Here is a 23,821-nt window from a genome sequence, read left to right on the forward strand (position 1 = left end):
CATTTTGAGTTTATTTTTGTGAACAGTGGAAGGGATTGTTCTAATATCATTGATTTAAAAGTGTCTGTCCAACTTTCTCAACACAGCTTGCTGAAGAGACTTTTTCTCCACTGTACTTTCTTTGTCAAAGATTAATTGATAGTAGGTGTGTTGGTTTACTTCTGGGCTCTCTATTTTGTTCCATTAATACATTTGTCTGCTCTTGTGCAAATAGCACACTCCTTCAGTTACTTTAGCTTTGTAGTATTGTCTTAAATCTCGGAGGGTTGTGGCTCCTGCTTTGTTCTTTTTGCTCAATATTGCTATGGCAACTCTGGGTCTTTTATGGCTCCATATAAGTTCTAAGATTATATGTTTTAATTCTATGAAAAATGTCATGGATAATTTGATAGGTATGGCCATTTTAACAATATTAATTCCTCCAGTCCAAGAGCATGGGTTATCTTTCCATCTCTTTGTATTATCTTCAATTAATCAGTGTTTTATAATTCTCAGCTTATAGATCTTTTGCCTTTGTAGGGTTTATTCCTACATATTTTATTTTTTGATATGTTTAAAAGGGATTTTTTAGACTGTTGTTCTTACTGTTTTTATGTGTTGTTGGATTCAGCTTGCTAATATTTTGTGAAGAATTTTTGCATCTACACTTATAAAAAATACTGGCCTTTAATTTTCTTTTTTTGGTAGTATCTTTGTCTGGTTTTGGTATCAGGGTAATGCCTTCATAGAATGATATTGGGAAGTATCCCCTTCTTTCAGTCTTTTGGAAGAGTTTGAGAAGAATTGGTATGAATTCTTTGTATGTTCAGTAGAATTCTACATTGAAGCCATCTGGGACTGACTTTAGTTTGCAGAGAGTTTTGTTTTTGTCTTTACATATTCTATTTCACTTCCAGTGATCAGTAAGTTCAAGTTACTGTTTCTTCTTGATTCAGCTTTGGTGTGCTGTATGTTTCTAGAAGCTAGTTCATTTTTCTAGACTGTCAAATTTGTTGGCATATCGATCATTATTCATAGTATTGTCTTATTTTTCTGAATTTCTGTGGTATCAGTTGTTATTTATCCTCTTTCATTTCTTATTTTGTTTATTTGGGTCCTCTCTGCAGAACCAGAGCACTCCCACTGGGAGAGAAGCCACTGAGTATTCCTCCTCGGGGACTGTCCACCGGGAAGTGAGTTCTGTGGTGTCGCCTGCCGTTCACTGTGTGGGCTTACACAGTACCCTGTTTGGGGGACTGCTCTTGACAGTGCCTCAGCCATGGGAATGCAGGCAGTCTGCCCTGGTGTCCCTGAGGCACTGCATTCACAAAGCCACCTGTGCAGATGTATAGGCACAGACCCACTGAAGTCAGGTGCCAGAACCGCAGTAATGCCAATACCACACTGTTTCAATTACTGTAGCTTTGTAATATTGTCTGAAGTATGAGAGGGTTATGCCTCCTGCCTGGACCTGCCGTGGGAGCTACGGAAGAATCCCAGATCCTGACCCCATCCCAGTGTGTGTGTATCCGCAAAGTCCACAGCAACTAACCCCAGCAGCAGCAATGGCAAAAATTCACAGATCACACAACCATGTGGAGAGGACTCAGATTTCAGCTCTGCTTCCTAAGCGGTGTGGACCCTGGGGATCGGCTCTGATTTCAGCCCTGCTCCCATGGTGGGCAACCTTCTGGCACCTGCATGTTCCCAAACTTGTAGAAGCAGAGCCATACCAGCTGTGAGCACTCCAAGTGTGAGCCTGCTGTGGCGGGGCCCCTGCCCCTCCCTCTGTGTGCCTGTTAATAGTAGTGCTTCACTTCTAGGCTCCTTCTGAACATACCCCCTACTTGCAGTCTGTCCCACACTCTAGCCCCTTTAGGCTGTCTCTGCACAGCCAACCCCAGTCCTTCCCCCAGGTCTGCCCCCCGAAGCCTGAGCTTCAGTGCTCAGCTCCTGTGCGCACCAGCAAATGTGCATCTTGGGCTGGGGAGTGCAGCGAGGTGACACAGACCATCTGTGCAGGTCTGTCTCTCTGTTCTACCTGCTGCAAGCTGGTTACTGCACTCTTGTCTAAGCCTCTGAGGCTGCCTTTCTGTCCAGCTGATCTCCTTACCAGTGAAGAGGCTTCTCGGAGTGAGAGAACTGTTCCTCTTTCACAGCTCCCTCCTTGGGACACAGGTCCCATGACAGTTCCTTTGCCCTCCTTTTTTCATCCTACCTGGATATGTGGTAATCTTTCTTACAATTTTGGCTGTTGGAGATCCTCTGCCAGCATTCAGTAGGCATTCTGTCACAACTGTTTCACGTGTAGGTGTATTTTTGATATATTTGTGGGAGAAGGTGAGCTCCTTCTATTCCACCATCTTGATTGGAGACCCTCAGATCCAGCTATATTTGATTTATCATGAAGTACTCCTTGGAAGGAAAGTTATGACCAACCTAGATAGCATATTCAAAAGCAGAGACATTACTTCACCGACTGAGGTCCGTCTAGTCAAGGCTATGGTTTTTCCTGTGGTCATGTATGGATGTGAGAGTTGGACTGTGAAGCAGGCTGAGCGCCGAAGAATTGATGCTTTTGAACTGTGGAGTTGGAGAAGACTCTTGAGAGTCCTTTGGACTGCAAGGAGATCCAACCAGACCATTCTGAAGGAGATCAACCCTGGGATTTCTTTGGAAGAAATGATGCTGAAGCTGAAACTCCAGTACTTTGGCCACCTCATGCGAAGAGTTGACTCATTGGAAAAGACTCTGATGCTGGGATGGATTGGGGGCAGGAGGAGAAGAGGACGACAGAGGATGAGATGGCTGGATGGCATCATTGACTCGATGGACGTGAGTCTGAGTGAACTCCGGGAGCTGGTGATGGACAGGGAGGCCTGGCGTGCTGCGATTCGTGGGGTCGCAAAGAGTCGGACATGACTGAGTGACTGAACTGAACTGAACTGATGACCTGTTTTGGGGAGGATAGAGGCAACCAAGTAACAACAGTCTAATAACTGTTAGACTGTTTCAACAGTCTAACAACCTGTCTTGGGGCAAACATATAATGGACAAGAAAATATATCCTCAGCTCACCTTTATACTAAATGAAGTTAATTCCACTTGTAAGAATTCCTGTCTACTAAAATACCGATGAAGTCCTCAGTGATTTGTATGGTAGATATGGGTTCTTAATTGTATAAGTGTGGCACAATGGTAAAGAATCCACCTGCCAGTTCAGGAGACACAGGTTCTATCTCCGAGTCAGGAAGATCCCCTGGAGGAGGAAATGGCAAACCACTGTATTCTTGCCTGGGAAATTCCACGAATAGAGGAGCCTGGTGGGCTACAGTCCATGGGGTCAGAAAGGATTGAACTCGACTGAGCACATGTGTAGCCAGGTGATGCACAGAAGAGTATAGAAAAGGGTTTCTCCAAGGTCTTGAAGAAAGTGTCCCAAGGCCACTGTAAGCTTTCCAATCCAAATCTGCCATTATGCAGCCTTTTTGCTGTTTTTGGAGTACCAATCAGGGGAGTGTAAACCACGGCATATTCTTTCACTATTTGTGTAAAGTAACTCTAGAAACATTTCAAAAATAAAAATTCTATACCTGTAGGAAAACAGCACCCTAGGTACCTGATTGTTGTTGTTGTTTAGTCACTAAGTCATTTCCGACTCTTTTGTGAGCCTGCCAGCCTCCTCTGTCCACGGGATTTACCAGGCAAGAATACTGGAGTAGCTTGCCATTTCCTTCTCCTGGGGATCTTCCCAACCCAGGGATCAAACTCATGAGATATCCGATACACATTATTAAACTGAGTCCACTCATCACCAGAAATACTTTGATATATATTCTGTGTTCATTTTTAGAAAATTTCACTTCAAGAGCTTAGTGTTCTCTGGCATGTACCTGGATACATACACACACACACACCCCTTTCATAGTCCTAAACTGTCCTCAGATTAGCAGTAACACGCAAGAAATGGAGCACAACCAAAATAGAGGAAATGTGGTGGCGACTGGAAAATAAATCAAGCTGCACATGAAGCTTAGCATCACCTCTAAATCTCTCTCTCCTACCCTATGCAGTTGCACAAGTTTCACTAATGGGAGTCCTATCTCTATAAACATATTTCATCTCTTTAAAGGAAATGGAAGAGGATAGCCATGTCTAGGATAAGTGTGTGTTTAAGGCCATCAGCTGAGCGTGCATGAAAGGTGAATAAGCTGCAAGGCTGGAAGGTTCTAAAATGGTTATAAGAATTTATACTAAGCTTTCAATTGAAAAACATGCCACATTCCCTCAAGACTAGGGACTTGGTAATACAGTTGCCTGTTTGGTAATGGTAGACTCAGCCCTGGTGTTAGGATTATTGATGAAGGTTTTAATAGTGAGCAGGGCTTGTTATTTTTGCTATTGGTCTGAATAATATTAATTGCACAGGGGTTTAAGTAGTATAACAGAAAATAAGCATTTACAATGTCTTTTCCCTCCTACTTGGAATCTAGGGAAAAAAAGTCAGTGTTCTAAAATGAGAACAATTGCCTATGACAGAGCTATAAAAGCCAGAATTATAGTCCATAAAACAAAGACAGACAGAGTTGAGAAATTACCAAGTAAATATTATTATTACATAGATAAACAATTTGAGTAAATACAGAGGGAAATATCCTTATTTTCCTTTTGGCATTTCCCCCCCTCGTTTACTGAAATTCTTCAAATAGTCAGAATTATTTTTTTTTAAATCTAGGCGAAAAAATCACAAAAATGAGAGTTGTTGAAGACATACGGGTCACCACTAGCCCATCTCTGGGTTTATTCCTTACCAATTGTAAATTTTTTTGCAAACTTGGGTTAAATTATTTCCTCGAAAACTTTCCACAGTGAAGATCTTTAAATCAATCAGTACAAAGTTTCAAGTGTGAAAATTGCCTTTCTGTTATAGCTGAAAATTAATTTCTTCTTGCTTGAGAGAAATGACATGCCCTAGTAATTTTCATATATTCTTTAAAATGGAACATCCAGGCTTTGATGCGAAATTTCCTAAAAATGACCCTGCAACATACATCAAAACATTTCTATTAATTCATGAAATTAAGAATAGCTTTTTACATTTTCTCCTGTCACTGATTCCATTTGCCTTATTACTTTCATCTGTGGCCCACAAACTTGGTGGCACAATCAACAAACCCCTCAGTGGCTGTTTCATCTCTGCTCTATTTGATTTCTTCTCTCTGAGTAAATGATTAAGTTTTCATGCATTGGTTCAACCAAAATCTATGTTCACTCAACCACATCCTTTATTGATTACTTCTACTGCAAACAGTAGGCCAAGTGTGATATACATAATTGGACAGTTGTCAGGGGATGTGGGTGTTAACAGTCCTGTTTTCCCAGTTGGAAACTGGAATCACCTTGATACACAAATATTCTGCACTATTTCATTCTCATTCTTTGGACCGAGGAGTCCTGTTCCTCAGAATATATGTTTTTAACTCTCTAAGGTCTGGTTGAATGAATTTAATGATTATACCATATAATATGCTGTTCCAGTTGCACCTGTGCACTGCATATAGAAAACTGGAATTAATATTTGTCTAACATTTTAACCTTGTCCTTTAACTTATACAAATAATCTGTAGCTTTCTTATAAGAAGATATTTGACTTTTCCCCTTGCAAAGAAAGACTGGTTTCTAAATCTATTGCTAACTTTTAAATGTGCAAATCCTTTAAGCAGCATATAATGCTTATATTTCAGATGTTATATTAACAACTATACTGCCTTTAGCACTGCACATTCATTGAGTGGGGCATACAATTTATAATAGGAAGCCTTTTTCTCTAGCATTATTTGTTAGAGCAAGTTCCAGATAATTCTGGATGTTTTGGAGATCTGTAGCTCCTTTGGGAGAAAAACAACTTGACTTACCTAGCAGCAGTTTTATTTATACTGTTTTGTGTTTCTTGTTCACTGAACTTGTTTTTTTGTTTGTGTATATTGCAGTTTAACAATCCTCAGCCGTCCAAACCTAATGCAAAATGTTCTTCCATCAAAAATAGATCAGCTTTCAGGAACACAAACATAAAAAGCTTTGGTGAATCCATTTTTACTAAATAAAAATAATAATTTCCCCTATGGTTTTGATAAACAGTTACACAAAGTCTTCAGTGTCTCATTTCATCCATTTTTTCTTACATATTACATTTCAAAAAGATCTTTGAGAGTTAAATTAATACGATCAATTTAGTCCTAGAAATCTGCAAATTTGCTTAAAATTCTAAGTAAAATAATTATTTTATTTACTAATTTGTCTATACTATCAAGCTTTCTCAATACCATTCTAGTTGTTCCACAAAACAAATATTATAAAGTAATGAGTGCACCTCTCATGATATCTACATTTGAAATATCCAGCTTCATGACTTTTTTTTGGAGAACTGAACTATTCCCACGTGTGGAAGAAGATTATTCATAATTTTGTTATAAAAAAGTGAGAACAGAATCATAAAATGCAATATTCACAACTTCGGTAATATAAAATTCCATTCCATTTCTGAAACAGAACATTCTTTTACCAATAAGAAAGGAAAAAAGAATGCACTGGCAGTACCTGATACTCAGGTAAACAGTGTTAGTTCTTTTACTCTGTCCCCTGGAAAATAGATACCAAGACTTTATGTGCCTGTCTTGCAGAGTGTGTGTTCAAATTATGGTGTTTAATTCATTGCAGAATGGAAGATTTTCAGAAAACAGTGCTTAGGTAAATTGATTTTCTTCTCACTATTGACAAATAATACCACGTAGGAGAAGGCAATGGCACCCCACTCCAGTACTCTTGCCTGGAAAATCCCATGGACGGAGGAGCCTGGTAGGCTGCAGTCCATGGGGTCGCTAACAATCGGGCACGACTGAGCGACTTCGCTTTCATTTTTCACTTTCATGCATTGGAGAAGGAAATGGCAACCCACTCCAGTGTTCTTGCCTGAAGAATCCCAGGGACGGAGGAGCCTGGTGGGCTGCCGTCTATGGGGTCGCACAGAGTCAGACACAACTGAAGTGACTTAACAGTAACAGCAGAGCTATGAGTCTGATAGCTTTTTATTTCACAGGTGGGTAATAATAACGCTGGTGTATGTCTGTTAGTTGCTTAGTCATGAACTCTTTGTGACCCCATAGACTGTAGCCCACCAGGCTCCTCTGTCCATGGGATTCTCCAGGCAAGAATACTGGAGTGGGTTGCCTATTCCTTCTCCAGGGGACCTTTCTGACCCTGGGATTAAACCTGGGTCTCCTACATTGCAGGCAGATTCTTTACCATCTGAGCTATCATTTATTGAATTTTTACTATGTGCCAAGCTATCCATATATGTAATTTTTCATCTCACAATACATATGACCATTTCAAAAATGAGGACACAGAAGCTAAGAAATAGTGCAGATGTCATCAAAGTTATTTATCTAAGAGGCCAAGCTGGGATTCAAGCTTAGATCTTTCTACCATTTACCATAGCACATACCATGATTTTAAAGCAATTTAATTTAGTTTTACAAGTATACCACAGCTTATCTATGAAAATGGATGTTGTTCCCAACAAATCTTTGGAGGTTATGCAAGTTTATACCTCTAATCCTGCCACTGTCTTTTCAAAATTAAACTCTTTCGAAGTTCTTTCTGAGCTCGTGGGATGTCCTTTTGAATAGCTCCTATTCGATATCATAGATGGAGAGGTGGGCTTGATCTTTCAAAACAGCCAAGCTTATCTAGAGATAAGTTTGGAAAACAGAAAATAATCTCTGAGAGTAACCCCATTTTTAGAGCAAAACACATTAAATGACTTGTGAACGCTTTGTATCACTCCACTATGAAGCGGTTTCCTGAAGATTAATCCCAAAAATGCCATTGGTGTCATCATTAGATGTTATCACTTGGAAAGAACTGTCTTCCTTAGCATACCAACTATGTCTGGACAATTGGAAATAGAGGGTGAATTCAGGGCTAGAAATATAGATGTGTCAGGCATGTGCATATGGGAATTAGTACATACATAATAGGTAGTGGTACATGATTAAGAAATTGCCCATGAATTCAGTTCAGTTCAGTCACTCAGGCGTGTCCGACTCTTTGCAACCACATGGACTGCAACACGTCAGGCCTCCCTATCCATCACCAACTCCCAGAGCTCGCTCAAACTCATGTCCATCGACTTAGTGATGCCATCCAACTATTTCATCCTCTGTCATCCCGTTCTCTTCCTACCTTCAATCTTTCCAAGCATCAGGGTCTTTTCCAATGAGTCAGTTCTTCGCATCAGGTGGCCAAAGTATTGGAGCTTAAACTTCAGCATTAGGCCTTCCAATGAATATTCAGGACTGATTTCCTTTAGGATTGACTGGGGATCTCTTTGCTGTCCAAGGGACTCTCAAGAGTCTTCTTCAACACCACGGTTCAAAGGCATCAATTCTGTGTACTACGTGTTTCCCATCTCAAATTTTCAACCATTTCCTTATTCAAAAATATACAAAGACCTAATATATACTAAGCACTCTACTAGAACTTATTTGTCTTTCTAAGCATTTTGCTACTTATATAGATGACATTGGGGCTTCCCAGGTGGCACAGTGCTAAAGAATATGCCAGCCAATGCAGGAGACCCAAGAGACGCAAATTGGATCCCTGGGTCAGGACGACACCTGGGAAATTCCATGGACAGTGGAGCCTGACAGGCTACAGTCCTTGGAATCGCAATGAGTCGGACACAGCTGAATGACTGAGAATGCACTTGCATAGGTGACTTTCAGTTGGGGTCAGTCACTCAGTCATGCCTGACTCTTTGTGACCCCATGGACTGAACCACGCCAGACTTCCCTGTTCGTCACCAACTCCTGGAGACTGCTCAAACTCATGTCCTTCACGTCAGTGATGCCATCGCACCATCTAATCCTCTGTCATCCCCTTCTCCTCCTGCCTTCTATCTTTCCCAGCATCAGGGTCTTTTCAAATGAGACAGTTCTTCGCATCAGGTGGCCAAAGTATTGGAGTTTCAGCTTTAGCATCCGTCTTTCTAATGAATATTCAGGACTGGTTTTCTTTGGGATTGACTGGTTTGATCTCCTTGCAGTCCAAGGGACTCTCAAGAGTCTTCTCCAACACCACAATTCAGAAGCATCAATTCTTCAGCACTCAGCTTTCTTTATAGTCCAACTCTCATATCCGTACATGACTACTGGAAAAACCATAGTTTGACTAGATGGACCTTTGTTGGTAAAGCAATATCTTTTAATATTTTAATATTATGTCTAGGTTGGTCATAGCTTTTCTTCCAAGGAGCAAGCATCTTTTAAATTCATGGCTGCAGTCACCATCTGCAATGATTTTGGAGCCCAAGAAAATAAAGTCTGTCACTGTTTTCATTGTTTCCCCATCTATTTAGCATTATGTGATGGAACCAGATGCCATGATCTTAGTTTTCTGAATGTTGAGTTTTAAGCCAACTTTTTCACTTTCCTCTTTCACTTGCATCAAGAGGCTCTTCATTAGAACTGATTCAAATGTATTCTTTTTAATGGCTGAGTAATACTCCATTGTGTATATGTACCACAGCTTTCTTATCCATTCAAGTAAAATAAAGTAAAAATAAAATTAAAAAAAAAAAAGAGGCTCTTCAGTTCTTCTTCACTTTCTGCCATAAGGGTAGTGTCATCTGCATACTGAGGTTCTTGAGGTTATTGATATTTCTCCTGGCAATCTTGATTTCAGCTTGTGCTTCATCCAGTCCAGCATTTCGCATGATGTATTCTGCATATAAGTTAAATAAAAAGGATGACAATATACAGCCTTGATGTTCTCCTTTCCTGATTTGGAACCAGTCTGTTGTTCCATGTCTAACTGTTGTTTCTTGACCTGCATACGGATTTCTCAAGAGGCAGGTCAGATGTTCTGGTGTTCCCATCTCTTTAAGAATTTACCACAGTTTGTTGTGATCCACACAGTCAAAGGTTTGGGGTAGTCAATAGAGCAAAAGTAGATGTTTTTCTGGAACTCTCTTGCTTTTTCGATGATCCGGTGGATGCTGGCAATTTGACCTCTGATTTCTCTGCCTTTTCTAAAACCAACTTGAACATCTGGAATTTCATGGTACAAGTACTGTTGAAGCCTGGCCTGGAGAATTTTGAGCATTACTTTGCTAGTGTGTGAGATGAGTGCATTTGTGTAGTAGTTTGAACATTCTTTGGCATTGCCTTTCTTTGGGATTGGAATGAAAAGTGACCTCTTCCAGTCCTGTAGCCCCTGCTGAGTTTTCCAAATTTGCTGGCCTATTGAGAACAGCACTTTCACAGCCTCATCTTTTAGGATTTGAAATAGCTCAGCTAGAATTACATCACCTCCACTAGCTTTGTTTGTAGTGATGTTTCCTAAGGTCCACTTGACTTAGCACTCCAGGATGTCTTGCTCTAGGTGAATGATCACACCATCATAGTTATCTGGGTCATGAAGATCTCTTTTGTACAGTTCTTCTGTGTATTCTTGCCACTTCTTCTTAGTATCTTCTTCTTCTCTTAGGTCCATACTGTTTCTGTCCTTTATTGTGCCCATCTTTGCATGAAATGTTCCCTTGATATCTCTAATTTTCTTTTTTTTAAATTTTATTTATTATTATTATTTTTACTTTACAATATTGTTTTGGTTTTGCCATACATCAACATGAATCCGCCATGGTTATACATGTGTTCCCAATCCTGAAGCCCCCTCCCACTTCCCTCCCCATACCATTCCTCTGGGTCATCCCACTGCACCAACCCCAAGCATCCTGTATCCTGCATCAAACCTAGACTGGAGATTCATTTCTTATATGATATTATACATGTTTCAGTGCCATTCTCCCAAATCATCCCACCCTCTCCATCTCCCACAGAGTCCAAAAGACTGTTCTATACATCTGTGTCTCTTCTGCTGTCTCGCATACAGGGTTATCATTACCGTCTTTCTAAATTCCGTATATATGCGTTAGTATACTGTATTGGTGTTTTTCTTTCTGGCTTACTTCACTCTGTATAATCAGTTCCAGTTTCATCCACTTCATTAGAACTGATTCAAATGTATTCTTTTTAATGGCTGAGTAATACTCCACTGTGTATATGTATCACAGCTTTCTTATCCATTCATCTGCTTACTTTTCTTGAAGAGATCTCTAGTCTTTCCCATTCTATTGCTTTCCTCTGTTTCTTTGAATTGATCACTGAGGAAGGTTTTCTAATCTCTCCTTGCTATTCTTTGGAACTCTGCATTCAAATGGGTATATTTTTCCTTTTCTCCTTTGCCTTTCACTTCTCTTCTTTTCTCAGTGCTCTGTAAGGCCTCTTCAGACAACCATTTTGCCTTTTTGCATTTATTTTTCTTGGGGATGGTTTTGATCCCTTTCTCATGTACAGTGTCACCAACTTCCGTCCATAGTTTTTCAGGCACTCTGTCTATCAGATCTAATTTCTTGAATCTATTTCTCAGTTCCACCATATAATCGTAAGGGATTTGATTTAGGTCACATCTGAATGGTCTAGTGATTTTCTCTATTTTCTTCCATTTAAGTCTGAAGTTGGCAATAAGGAGTTCATGATCTGAGCCACAGTCAGCTCCCCGTCTTGTTTTTGCTGACTGTATAGAGCTTCTCCATCTTTGGCTGCAAAGAATATAATCAATCTGACTTTGGTTTTGATCATCTGGTAATGTCTCTGTGTATAGTCTTCTCTTGTGTTGTTGGGTGTTTGCTATAACCAGTGTGTTTTCTTGGCAAAACTCTGTTAGGTGACTTTAGTGATACAGATTTCACTGCTGAGGGACACTTGCAAAAACAAACTACCATTCACCCATTATAAACTTTTTAAAGGTTTTATTTTTTTGTAACAGCTTTATTGAGATATAATTCCTATACCATACGATTTACCCCTCTCTTTTGACATTAAAAGACTAGTTTTATTAAATGTATAGTATAGATCAAAGACTGTGGATTAATGATATGCAGTTTTTCCTCAGAGCTGCTGTGTTTATTTCCATACAGATCACAGAAAAATAGCATTTAGATAAACTAGCTTATTTTAGTCCATGTTTCAAGGCAGGTTGACATTTTTTCCAAGGTGAATATGAGTTCTAATCTTAGATAATTCCTCCTTGGTATAAACATAATTTTCTAACTCATTTTAATTGGTTTTGTGAAGAAGCCAAACAAATTTAGAGAGTCCCTTGGACTGCCAGGAGATCCAACCAATCCATTCTGAAGGAGATCAACCCTGGGATTTCTTTGGAAGGAATGATGCTAAAGCTGAAACTCCAGTACTTTGGCCACCTCATGCGAAGAGTTGACTCATTGGAAAAGACCGTGATGCTGGGAGGGATTGGGGGCAGGAGGAGAAGGGGACGACTGAGGATGAGATGGCTGGATGGCATCACGGACTCGATGGACGTGAGTTTGAGCGAACTCCGGGAGCTGGTGATGAACAGGGAGGCCTGGCGTGCTGCGATTCATGGGGTCGCAAAGAGTCGGACACGACTGAGCGACTGAACTGAACTGAACTGAACTGAATGTTGATGCTAACACACACACCCCATTATATAATAATAGGATTATTTTATGAAAATTCTAAATGTATGAAATGTTTTTTCATTAACTTATTTATTCCATATATGACCATTTCTGGTGTGACAGATCTCAAGGCCTTACCACTAATAATCAAATATTATCTTTTATATTACCTTGTCAAGAAGTGCTTTTCCAACTATTTATTACATATAGTAATAGCTCATCAATTACTGATTATAGACACTCATGGAAGAAATGATTCCGCAGTGAGTTCTATTTGTTCAGAGATTTGGGTGAATGTTAGATTTCGCTCTTTTAACTGCAACCAGGAAAATGAAGGCCATTTTGCAAATGAATGTGTAAAGTGACAACGGTTAATATTTTGATGTCCAACATACAAATGGAACAGTGTTGGATATTTCATTGCTTTATGGCTATACACACATGACATAAACAGAAACATGAAAAATTGGGTAACAACTTTTGCATAAAATTAAGTTGAGTCAATTCAGATAGAGATTAACTAGAACCATAAATAATTAGACCAGTTTTAGAGTTGTTTGATCTCATTATGTCCTAGTCGTTGCATGTATATACATATAAATTCAATGTGAATTTCACACTTCCTAGAAAATTTTAATCAAAAAGTCATTAACCAGTGAACTAACTGAATCTGTTATACTGAACAAGTAGCTTTATTTTCAGATTTTACTGAATCTAACATTTTTCCTATTGGACTATACATTGTACATATACAATAAATAAAAATATTCCAACTAAACTGTGACATAATGCTTTCTTTTTGCTTAGAATTTGTATTTTACACTTAATAAGAGAGCTGTTTTAGACTCATTTACAACAAGTATTTTTACAATGATTCTTGAGAATTCTTGTAAAAAGAAACTATAAACAAAGTAAATTCATATTCCTTGAACATCTTTGCATTCAAAGTCCAATTCTTCTGAATCACCATTAAACTCAAATTGTCACTATTTTTTTCTCATCCATATCTTTTTTATGTCATCAAGAACATTGGTGCTATGTAGACTTTCTTCAAATAGGGCTCCAGTGTCCCCTGCCTTCAGTATTTCTTCCAAGTCATGGGTTACCAATCTACCAGTCTTGAAGCTGGTACTTTCTTATCTTCCAGGATTTCAGAAAACAACCACTCTTCATATTTCTTTCTGAAATTATCATTAAGTAGTTGTCAACAGAAGGATCAAGGCATTACGATCATGGGTCATGTCAAAAGACATGGACAAGTTCAGCAACAACTATGACTTGACCACTCCTGTCTATGAAAAACTATAAGATGTCACCTGTTCTCAGGGAGGGATCTCAATTTAGGGAATGTTAAAATATGGGAGTGTGTGTTTTAGAATCAGTGAAATATGGTTTTAATATTGCTGAATTTTTCTACAGTTGTAATAATTTAAAAAGTTGTTAGTAAAACTTTTCCATATGCCATATTTGATACCACCCTATCTGGATCTCCTCTGAGTAAATCTTTGCCGTATAAACATAAAGAAATGCCCTTCTTGGGCTTTCTTGGTGGGTCAGATGGTCTGCCTGCAATACAGGAGACCTGGGTTCAATACTTGGGTTGGGAAGACCCCCCTGGGGAAGGAAATGGTGACCCACTCCAGTATTCTTGCCTGGAGAGTTCCATGGATAGAGGACCCTGGTGGGCTACATTCAATGGGGTTGCAAAGAGTCAGACATGACTGAGTGACAAACACATTTTCATGCAAGATGGCAAAACAAGCTCTGAGTTTCAGAATTTCATCTTGTTATTTATTAAGGGTCAGAGCACAGATGCTCACTGGTAACTGCTGACCTATGAAAGCAAAGAAAGGTGGTTCTAGGAATTCAGAGACATTCAGGAGTAGGGGTTTTCCTTTGTTATGCTCCTTTGAAGAATACAATGACGGTGTTTTCTGTTACTTTAAAAACCTCTAAATTTTGGATTTTGTCACTTCAATAAAAAATTTCAATATTTCTGAGATGATTTAACAATGGGATTGTGTATCATCTTAGATTCATCATTCTTTTTTAGGGATTGACCCCAAAAATGTCAGATATTCAAAAGATATTGAATTTTTTCAGGATGCTTAATTTGGAGTCATTATTTTGAAATCAGTTCTGGCCTTGTGTGTAATGTTATGCCTGTAAATCTTTATGGCTCTGAATCAGCAGTCTTTGAGTCAGCAGTCTTTGAATCAGCAGTTAAATGTCCCTTGAGTTGTTAAAGGTAGCTTCAGCTACATCTATTAAAAAATGCTCACAGCATATGATACCTTGGATGGAGCTGTTTACAAAAATTAATGTCTTTTTCATTGGTTGCTCAAGAATTTTTCACCTTTGTTCTTGATCTCATGGGCCCCCAAGTGTTCTTCGCATAAGACATCACTACAACTAGCTCTTCAAAGAAAAGACCTGTCTCTTTAGACTGACTTTCAAATAATTGGCTCTTTTAAAGAGATTTTTAGACCCTTTCCGCTTGTTGTTTAGTCGCTTAGTTGTGTCCAACTTTGGCGATCCCGTGGCTTGTAGCCTGCCAGGCTCCTCTGTCCATGGGATTTCCCAGGCAAGAATAGTTGGAGTGGGTTCCCATTTTCTTCTCCAGGGCATCTTCCCAACACAGGGATCAAACCCACTGGGCAGGCAAATTCTTTACCACTGAACCACCAGGGAAGCTCCTTTCCACTTGTTATTATACTTTACTGTTTAGCTCTTACTCATTGGAGAAGGCGATGGCACCCCACTCCAGTACTCTTGCCTGGAAAATCCCATGGATGGAGGAGCCTGGTAGGCTGCAGTCCATGGGGTCGCTAAGAGTCGGACATGACTGAGCGACTTCACTTTCACTTTTCACTTTCATGCATTGGAGAAGGAAATGGCAACCTACTCCAGTATTCTTGCCTGGAGAATCCCATGGACAGAGGAGCCTAGTGGGCTGCCATCTATGGGGTCGCACAGAGTCGGACACGATTGAAGCGACTTAGCAGCAGCAGCAGCAGCAACAGTCTCCAACATCTCAGTGACTTATGAAAATTAGGTCTTATTTCTTATTTATATAAATTCTTGCCATTTGCCAGAAGCTTATACCAGGAGCCAGGCTCCTTCCATCTCCGGGATTTATCTTTCCTTTCTTGAATCCTGGTTAAGAGATTTAACAATCCTCTATTTTCATTATATTTTTTCTAATACCTCCAGCAAATATTTTATGGATCACATATGCCTCCCTCTCAAAGAATTGGTTTCATTTGCAAAGGAATGTATAAATTTTCAACCTTTTTAGAGGTTTTATTTTTTAAAAAATATAACAGCTTTACTGAGATATAATTCATATAGCATACATTTTACATTTAAATTTTAGGATTCAGTAGTTCTTAGTATGTTCACAGAGTTGTGCAACCATCACCACTATTTAATTTCAGATCATTTTCTTCATTTCAAAAAGAAATCCACACCTGTTAGCAGCCACACCCAGTTCCCTACCCGAGCCTTGCTCCCCGCCTCCATCGCCCCAGCCTCTGGTAACTATTAACTTGCTTTCTATCATTGTTGTGTTAGCTGCTCAGTCGTGTCTGACTCTTCGGGACCCCATGGATTGTAGCCTGCCAGGTTCTTGTCCATGGAACTCTCCAGGGAGTGGGTAGCCACTGTAGATTTGCATTTCTGGACATTTCATGTAGATGGAATCATATCATATGTGGGTTTTTCTGTGTGTAACTGGCTTCTTTCATTTAGTATGTTTATCCATGTTGTAGCATGTATCACTACTTCATTCTTTTTTATGGCTGAATAACATTCATGGTATGAATATAGCACATTTTGCTTATCCCTTCAATTGATAGACATTTGGATTGTTTCCACTTCTTAGCTATTATCATGATTATTGATATGAACATTTATGTACAAGTTTTTGGGTGAATGTGTGTTTTCGTTTCTCTTGGGTATATACATAGGAGTGTAATTCTTGGGTCATATGGTAACTATTACACTTTTTGAAGAATTGACAAGTTGTTTTTCTAAGCAATGGCACCATTTTACAATCCTACCAGTAATCCATAAGTTTAAAGGCTCACGTTCTAACTCACTGTACACTCCATCAAAGATGAGCCACATGCTTTTAAAATGTATACCCTACATTTCATTATCCTGATATGAAATATCAGGATATCCTGTCTTAACACTTTCTAAAGCAAAGACACAAAGAAATCTTCTCTTAATGTGATATTAAATGAGATGAGACTTTAATGGTTTCTTATATTTTTTTTCTAGCCAAGGACAGATGGCAGAAGCAGTCAAATACTTGAAAAAAGTTGTGAAAATTGCAAGAAACAACTTTCAAAACCTGGATTTTGTGAGAGCAAGTACGATGCTTGGGGACATCTACAACGAAAAAGTGAGCATACTGTGTTTCTTGCTTATAAGGGAAAAATTTGCAGAATTTTAAACTTCTGTTTTTATTTGATCCTTGGAGAAGGAAATGGCAACCCACTCCAGTGTTCCTGCCTGGAGAATCCCAGGGATGGCGGAGCCCAATGGGCTGCTATCGGTGGGGTTGCACAGAGTCGGACACGACTAAAGCGACTTAGCAGCAGCAGCAGCAGCACCATCTTCCCACAATATGTTGTCCCGAATGGCCCCAGGAAAGCAGGACTTAGTCAATGCAGAAGGCAGTGGCTGGGAAGGGAAGTGCCTGTTACTTCTTCCTCTTCCAGGTTGTTGTTGCTGCTGTTCACCTGCTCACCCGTGTTCAACCCTTGGTGACCCCACGGACTGCAGCGCACCCAGTTTCCCTTTCCTTCACTATCTCTCAGAGTTTGCTCAAACTCACGTCTGTTCAGTCGGTGATGCTGTCTAACCATCTCACCTTTGCTGCCCCCTTCTCCTTTTGCTTTCGATCTTTCCCAGCATCAAGGTCTTTTCCAATAAGTTGGCTCTTCACATCAGGTGGCCAAAGTAATGGAGCTCCAGCTTCAGCGTCAGTCCTTCCCGTCAATATTCAGAGTTGATTTCCCTTAGGATTGACTGGCTGGATCTCCTTGCAGTCCAAGGGATTCTCAAGAGTCTCCTCCAGCACCACAATTCAAAAGCATCATTCTTTGGCACTCAGCCTTCTTTATGGTCCAACTCTCTCCAGTACGACTACTGAAAAAACCGTAGCTTTGACTATGTAGACCTTTGTAATAAGCAAAGTGATGTCTCTGCTTTTTAATACACTATCTAGGTTTGTCATAGCTTTCCTTCCAAGGAGCAAATGTCTCAATTTCATGACTGCAGTTGTCGTCTGCAGTGATTTTGGAGCCCAAGAAAATAAAATCTGTTACTGTTTCCACCTTTTCCCATTCTATTTGCCATGAAGTGTTGGGACCAGATGCCATGATCTTTGTTTTTTGAATGTTGAGTTTTAAGCCAGCTTTTTCACTCTCCTCTTTCACCGTCTTCAAGAGGCTCTTTATTTCCTCCTCACTTTCTGCCATTAGAGTGGTATCATCTGCATATCTGAGATTGTTGATATTTCTGCCAGCAATGTTGGGTTGCTGGATGAAACCTAGATCAGGTTGGGTTTCATCCAGCCCAGCATTTCACATGATGCCCTCTGTGTAGAAGTTAAATGAGCAGGGTGACAATATACATCCTTGTCATACTCCTTTCCTAATTTTGAACCAGTCAGTGGTCCCATGTCTGCTTCTAACTGTTGCTCTCACATAGTATCACACAGTTACCTTTTTTCCAAGCCCAGAGTGCTGGAGTAACCTACCCCAGCTTGCCAAGCTCCTAGGTGGCAGTGGTATTCAAACTCATCCACTGAAACACTGTATTTGCTATGTCAGTGATTTTAATCATTTCAGAATTATTTAGACTTTTTATTAGGAAAGTAAGAGTCTGAAATCAATTTGAATGAATAAAATTACCATATGCAGTTTCTACAGTGGGAAACATGCATCTCATTTCTTTTTACACCCTTCTCTCTTGCTCGCCCTGGCTCATTGGCCTTCTCCCTGTCCTCTCATTCAGTAATAATGTTTTGCGCCCTTTTGTCTTGGCTGTTGGCCTTTCTCCTCTCCTCCTCCTTCACCCACCTTGCTTGCCTCTTGCTGGCCCCGTCTTTCTGGAACCACTCTGGCCCCCGTGGCTGTCCTCTCCCTCACCCACTTTGTTGCCCCTCTTTGTGCTCCCACCCATGTATCACCCCCAGGGCTCTCTCTCTGTTGGGTGCCTGCCAGCCCAATCTCTGTGTTCTGCTCTCTGCCTCTGGTGACCCTGTATCACTGATTTTGTATTTCCTTTTATGTACTTTTCCAGGATATAATGATGAAAACAAGAGTCAAAGCTTATGCCTTTACGCAGCTCACCATCTAATGGGCAAGCTTATCCTAGGGTGGCAGAATTGACATTCCTAATAAATATATGTAGTCTTTTGGTGGGGGGAGAAGAGTGTGGACAGTTTTCTTGAAAGTCTTTATTGAATTTGTTATAATAATGCTTTGTTTTAGGTTTTAAGACCAAGAGGCATGTGGGATCTTAGTTCCCTGACCAGGGATCAAACCCACACCCCCTGCATTGGAAGGCAAAGTCTTAACCACTGGACCACCAGAGAAGTCCCAAAACATGTGTAGTCTTGCCTTTTTAAAAGGATTGTCCTTCAAAAGAGAGGTGCAAAAAGTTCAAATTGTTTTACCCTCCTACCAAACAATACCCAGAATACAGTTGTGTGGTTTTTTAACTATAACGTAGACATAGAATATCAGTCTGTATTTTCCCAGTTACGGAAAGCATAAGGAAGGTAAAAGCCATAAGCATATCTGAGGGGTAATATTTTTGTAAGGGCTTCCCAGGTGGCACTAGTGGTAAAGAACCCACCTGCCAATGCAGGAGACGTAAGAGATGCGGGTTCAATCCCTGGGTCAGGAAGATCCCTGGAGGAGGGCATAGCCACCCACTCCACTGTTGTTGCCTGGAGAATCCCATGGACAGAGGAGCCTGGCGGGGTACAGTCCATAGCGTTGCACAGAGTTGGCCATGACTGACGCAACTTAGCATGCATGCCATATTTTTATACTCACGTTTTCTTAATTTTTTACCAAGAGTATCTTATCCACATGTACTTTATTCTCTGATTAGTAATTTTTGAAGAAGAATTTAATACCTAAAGCTAGAAATGAATAATATCCAAAGGCTGTGTCAAGTACAAAAGTTGGTATTTTTTACCAGTGAATACCTATTCTATTATAAAATTTGGAGGATTCTAGGTATCGTGCTCTCTTCAAATATGCATACCTTCAATGATACAAGTAGATTCATATGCCTTTGTGATTGCGTTTATCTTAATGTAGTAAATAGTCACTGATAGTGTAATATTGAGAACGTAATACTGTAGTGTTTTTATGACATCACAGACTTCAAGACAAAGCTTTGAAACTAAAATTATTAATGTTATGCTCCGTTTTTGTGTAGTTTTGTGATTGTCTGATGGTATTTTCTCAAGTCAGAAAATCTACTGATGATTTCTCAGGCTGAGTCTGAGATGTTAAATCATTACTCTAAAAGTATGATTTGAAAATGTGTAGCTAAGTGGATTAGAACTAAGTGATAGTTATTTTTTCTAAATTTCCTCCTAGTCCTAAAAAGCCATTTCCTAGAAAAAGCATCAATCATTATTAGCATTATTTCATTAAAAGCATTATTTCATATATTAGCTATTCAGTTGCTTATAAATGTTTTCTAATTGTATTAAACGCCTTTGTTCCAGTTAACCTACCCAAACAATTTCACAAGCCATTTGGAACACACACTATCTATTAATGTTAAGCTTTTCCTTGAATAAAGCTATAGCAGGACAGGGGAACTATACCAAGTTTTTCCCACCTGACTTTGAATCTGCCCTCAGTTGTTTCTTAACTGTGACCTTGGGCAAGTTAATTCTTTCATCCTCAGTTTCCTCATCTTTCATATATCAGTAACAAGACACCTTGAAGACTGGTTATCTGAGGATGAGAAATTTAAAAATATGTACATGGTTCCTGGCATATATTAGATACACTGTAGCATTTAACTTAGTTTCTCAAACTCAGGTCTCCCTCCTTCATGTAGGCTTATTCTCACTGCCTATTTGACATCTTCACTTAGATCGCTTCAAATATAACCTATTAAAAACTGAACTCAACTCATCCATCTTTCTCCCTAAATTCTATTTCTCTCCCTACTTAGTGTTTAAGCAGGATAGAATACTATTCAGGCATTTTGTAGGCAACCTTCTCTTCTCAATCTATGAGCTCTTCTTATCTGACCTGAGATAGGCCCATGGCTTTAAATACCATCCAAATGTTTATCTCCAACTCTGATCTCGCCTTGGGACTCAGGACATGTGACATCAGCTGTCCCCCTAGCATCTCTCCCTGGATGTCTCCTAATAGACATCTCAGATTTCATGTGTTTCCTCCCTCCCTTGACCTACCTCTCCCAAGGCTCCCACATCTCAATAAATGACAACCATTATCCATCAGCTCCATTGCTCAAGCCATTCATTTGGATAGTCTTGATTCTTCTTTCCCATTCTGCTTTATATCCAATCCAGAAGCAAACCCTGACCTTCCTGCCACCAAAACACACCTCAAATCCACCCTCCTCTCTCCAGGTGACCCACATCTGGTTAGGACACTGTTTTCTCATGTGTACTATTGAAGTAAGCTCTGAACCTTTTTCCCCATTTCTCCTCCATCTAATCCAGTCTGCACACAGAAGTCCAAGTAATTGTTTCAAAATTTGAATAAAATTGCTTCCCAGGTGCACCAGTGCTAAAGAACCTGCCTGCCAATGCAGGAGATGTAAAAGGTGTGTGTTCAATACTTGGATCCGGAAGTTGCCCTGGCGAAGGACATGGCAACCCACTCCAGGATTCTTGCCCGGAGAATCCCATGGACAGAGGAGCCTGGCGGGCTACAGCCCATGGGGTCACAAAAGGTCGGACACGACTGAAGTGACTTAGCACGCACTCATGTAAATAAAATCACGTTATTTCTTGTATTAAAATGTTTCCATTGCTTCCCAGGCTTCTGGGAACATAAATATAAATCCTCACCCTGACTGAAAAGTCTGTATGAGATGCATTATCTCCCCCACCCCCAATCTCTGATTTCATTGCCTTCCTCTCTCCTTATCCTCTCCACCACAGGCAAAGGGACTTTCAAGGAGTTCTTCAAACATGCTGAGCTGATTTCTACCTGAGGACATTTGCCTTAGCCAGGACACTTTGTGTGGACAGCTCCCCAAGCAGAACTTCACTTGGCTGGCTTCTTGTCACTCAGAACTCAGCCAAATGCCACATCTTCAGAGAGGTCTTCCTTGGGGCAACCTAATCAAAAGTGGCCACCAGCTCACCCTTTCGTGTGACTAGAGTTTGCCATGCAGCACTTATCACCATTTTCTTGTTTATGATGTTTTTCTTCTTGTTGAATGTATCTAGAATGGGAGCTTAATGAAAACAGAGAACAGGCCTGCCCTTTTTCAATTTCTTTCCAATTTCTAGAAGAGTACCTGGCACAGAGTTCAAAATATTTTTGTGAACAAAAATACGTGAGTTCATTGAATTGATCCATAAATTTGTAACCAATTTTATACTAGTTGAGAGTAAGTAGTCCCTTTTAAAATTCCAAGCTTCTGCTTCATTTTTGTCCAACATTTTGACATTTTGAAAAATTGCACTGAATCTTTAAAAGCAACTCTAACAGTGCTGATACTTCTCAGTCTACCTTTTAAGGACCTCTATAAACAGCCCTCATCATACCTTTTCTGGCTTTATATTATTCATGAAATATATTCTAATTGTATTCTTTTTCAATATTTATTTATTTTATTTATTTGGCTGCACTGGGTCTTAGTTTGCAACATGTGGGATCTTTAGCTATGGCATTTGAACTCTTGGTTGCAGCATGTGGAATCTAGTTCCCAGCCAGGGATCAAATCCAGGCCCCCTGCCCTGGGAACACAAAGCGTTAGCTATTGGATAACCAGGGAAGTCCCTCTGATTGTATTCTTAACAGTAATTTCCAAGAAATAATATTATTTATAAGACTACAATTATAATATTAAACTCTATTTGGAAATATACAGTTTTCTCTAATTATTATAGTACTATTATAATTAAAGTTAACACATCTTAAAAAACATCCTAATTAATTTACCTTTTGCTGTATAATGATAGAAGATGGACCACCTATCCCACCCTCCTGATGTGATTGGTTTTTAATTCAAAATATACCATCAATGTAAAGGAGTCAGATGAGAACATTTTAGGGAAAATAAATAGATGTGGACCCTTTATGAGATCTTTTATCCTCCAGTGAGGTCAGAGCATAATCACATAATTAAAACAATGGTAGTTCCAACAGTAACATGGTAAGAAAAATATGTAAGAAATGATTCCTCCTTTGTACTGAGAAAATGCCCATTTACTTTGAGCTTGCTCATTGGACAGAGTGATGACAATTTAGACACTAAGAAGGATCACAATAATGCATGAAAATTCTCTTATAGTGTAATAATGCAAGTTTTGTTTCAAGGTCTATGATGTCATCAAGATCCTGTCCTGAAATTGTCCGCTAAATGCTTGTTACTGATACTTATAACATTAAATGAAGTTGTTTCTTCCAATAAAATGCACTTATGAGATGCATAAATTCATTTCTATATATCACTTATGTATCCTCAAACTCATATTTGAGATTACCAGGATTAATTACTGGAATCTCCTGAATTTTATAATAGAATAGGAGGATTCACTGATAACAGGAACTGTGGAATGTTGGACAGAACCTTTGGAGAGGGGATTAAAAGAGTGAAAATCTGGAATTACAAAGCACACTAATGAAACCTTGCTCTAAAAAGGTATGTATAAAAATTCTTGCATCAGAGAAGAATTGATATTGTATTACTTAAGAGAGCTTTAAACTAGAGAAATCTAGGTTGATAGCAGTTTTATGACAGGTATGTGTGTCTCAAGATTGAACTCTAGGCACAATTTGATGGAAGAATGATTACCTAATGTAGAAGTATTTAGGGGAGAAAGCATTTGTTTTTTAAAAAAGCCTAATAAAAGTTAGTAAAGTAAGTAAAGTCGCTCAGTCATGTCCGACTCTTTGCAACCCCGTGGACTGTAGCCTACCAGGCTCCTCCTTCCATGGGATTCTCCAGGCAAGGGTACTGGAGTGGGGTGCCATTTCCTTCTCCAGGGGATCTTCCCAACCCAGGGATCGAACCCGGGTCTCCCAC

General features: G+C 39.6%; 1 protein-coding gene across 1 annotated transcript in view; it reads left to right on the forward strand.

The window, feature by feature from the left end:
* Positions 1–23,821, forward strand: part of TTC29 (tetratricopeptide repeat domain 29) — a 261,987-nt gene that overhangs the window by 128,967 nt on the left and 109,199 nt on the right. Inside the window, exon 10 of the mRNA XM_040250416.1 lies at positions 16,826–16,949. Coding sequence (XP_040106350.1) covers positions 16,826–16,949 — 124 coding nt within the window. The remainder of the gene's footprint in view (positions 1–16,825; positions 16,950–23,821) is intronic.

Source organism: Oryx dammah, unplaced genomic scaffold, assembly GCF_014754425.2.
Source record: "Oryx dammah isolate SB20612 unplaced genomic scaffold, SCBI_Odam_1.1 HiC_scaffold_12, whole genome shotgun sequence".
Classification (NCBI taxonomy): domain Eukaryota; kingdom Metazoa; phylum Chordata; class Mammalia; order Artiodactyla; family Bovidae; genus Oryx; species Oryx dammah.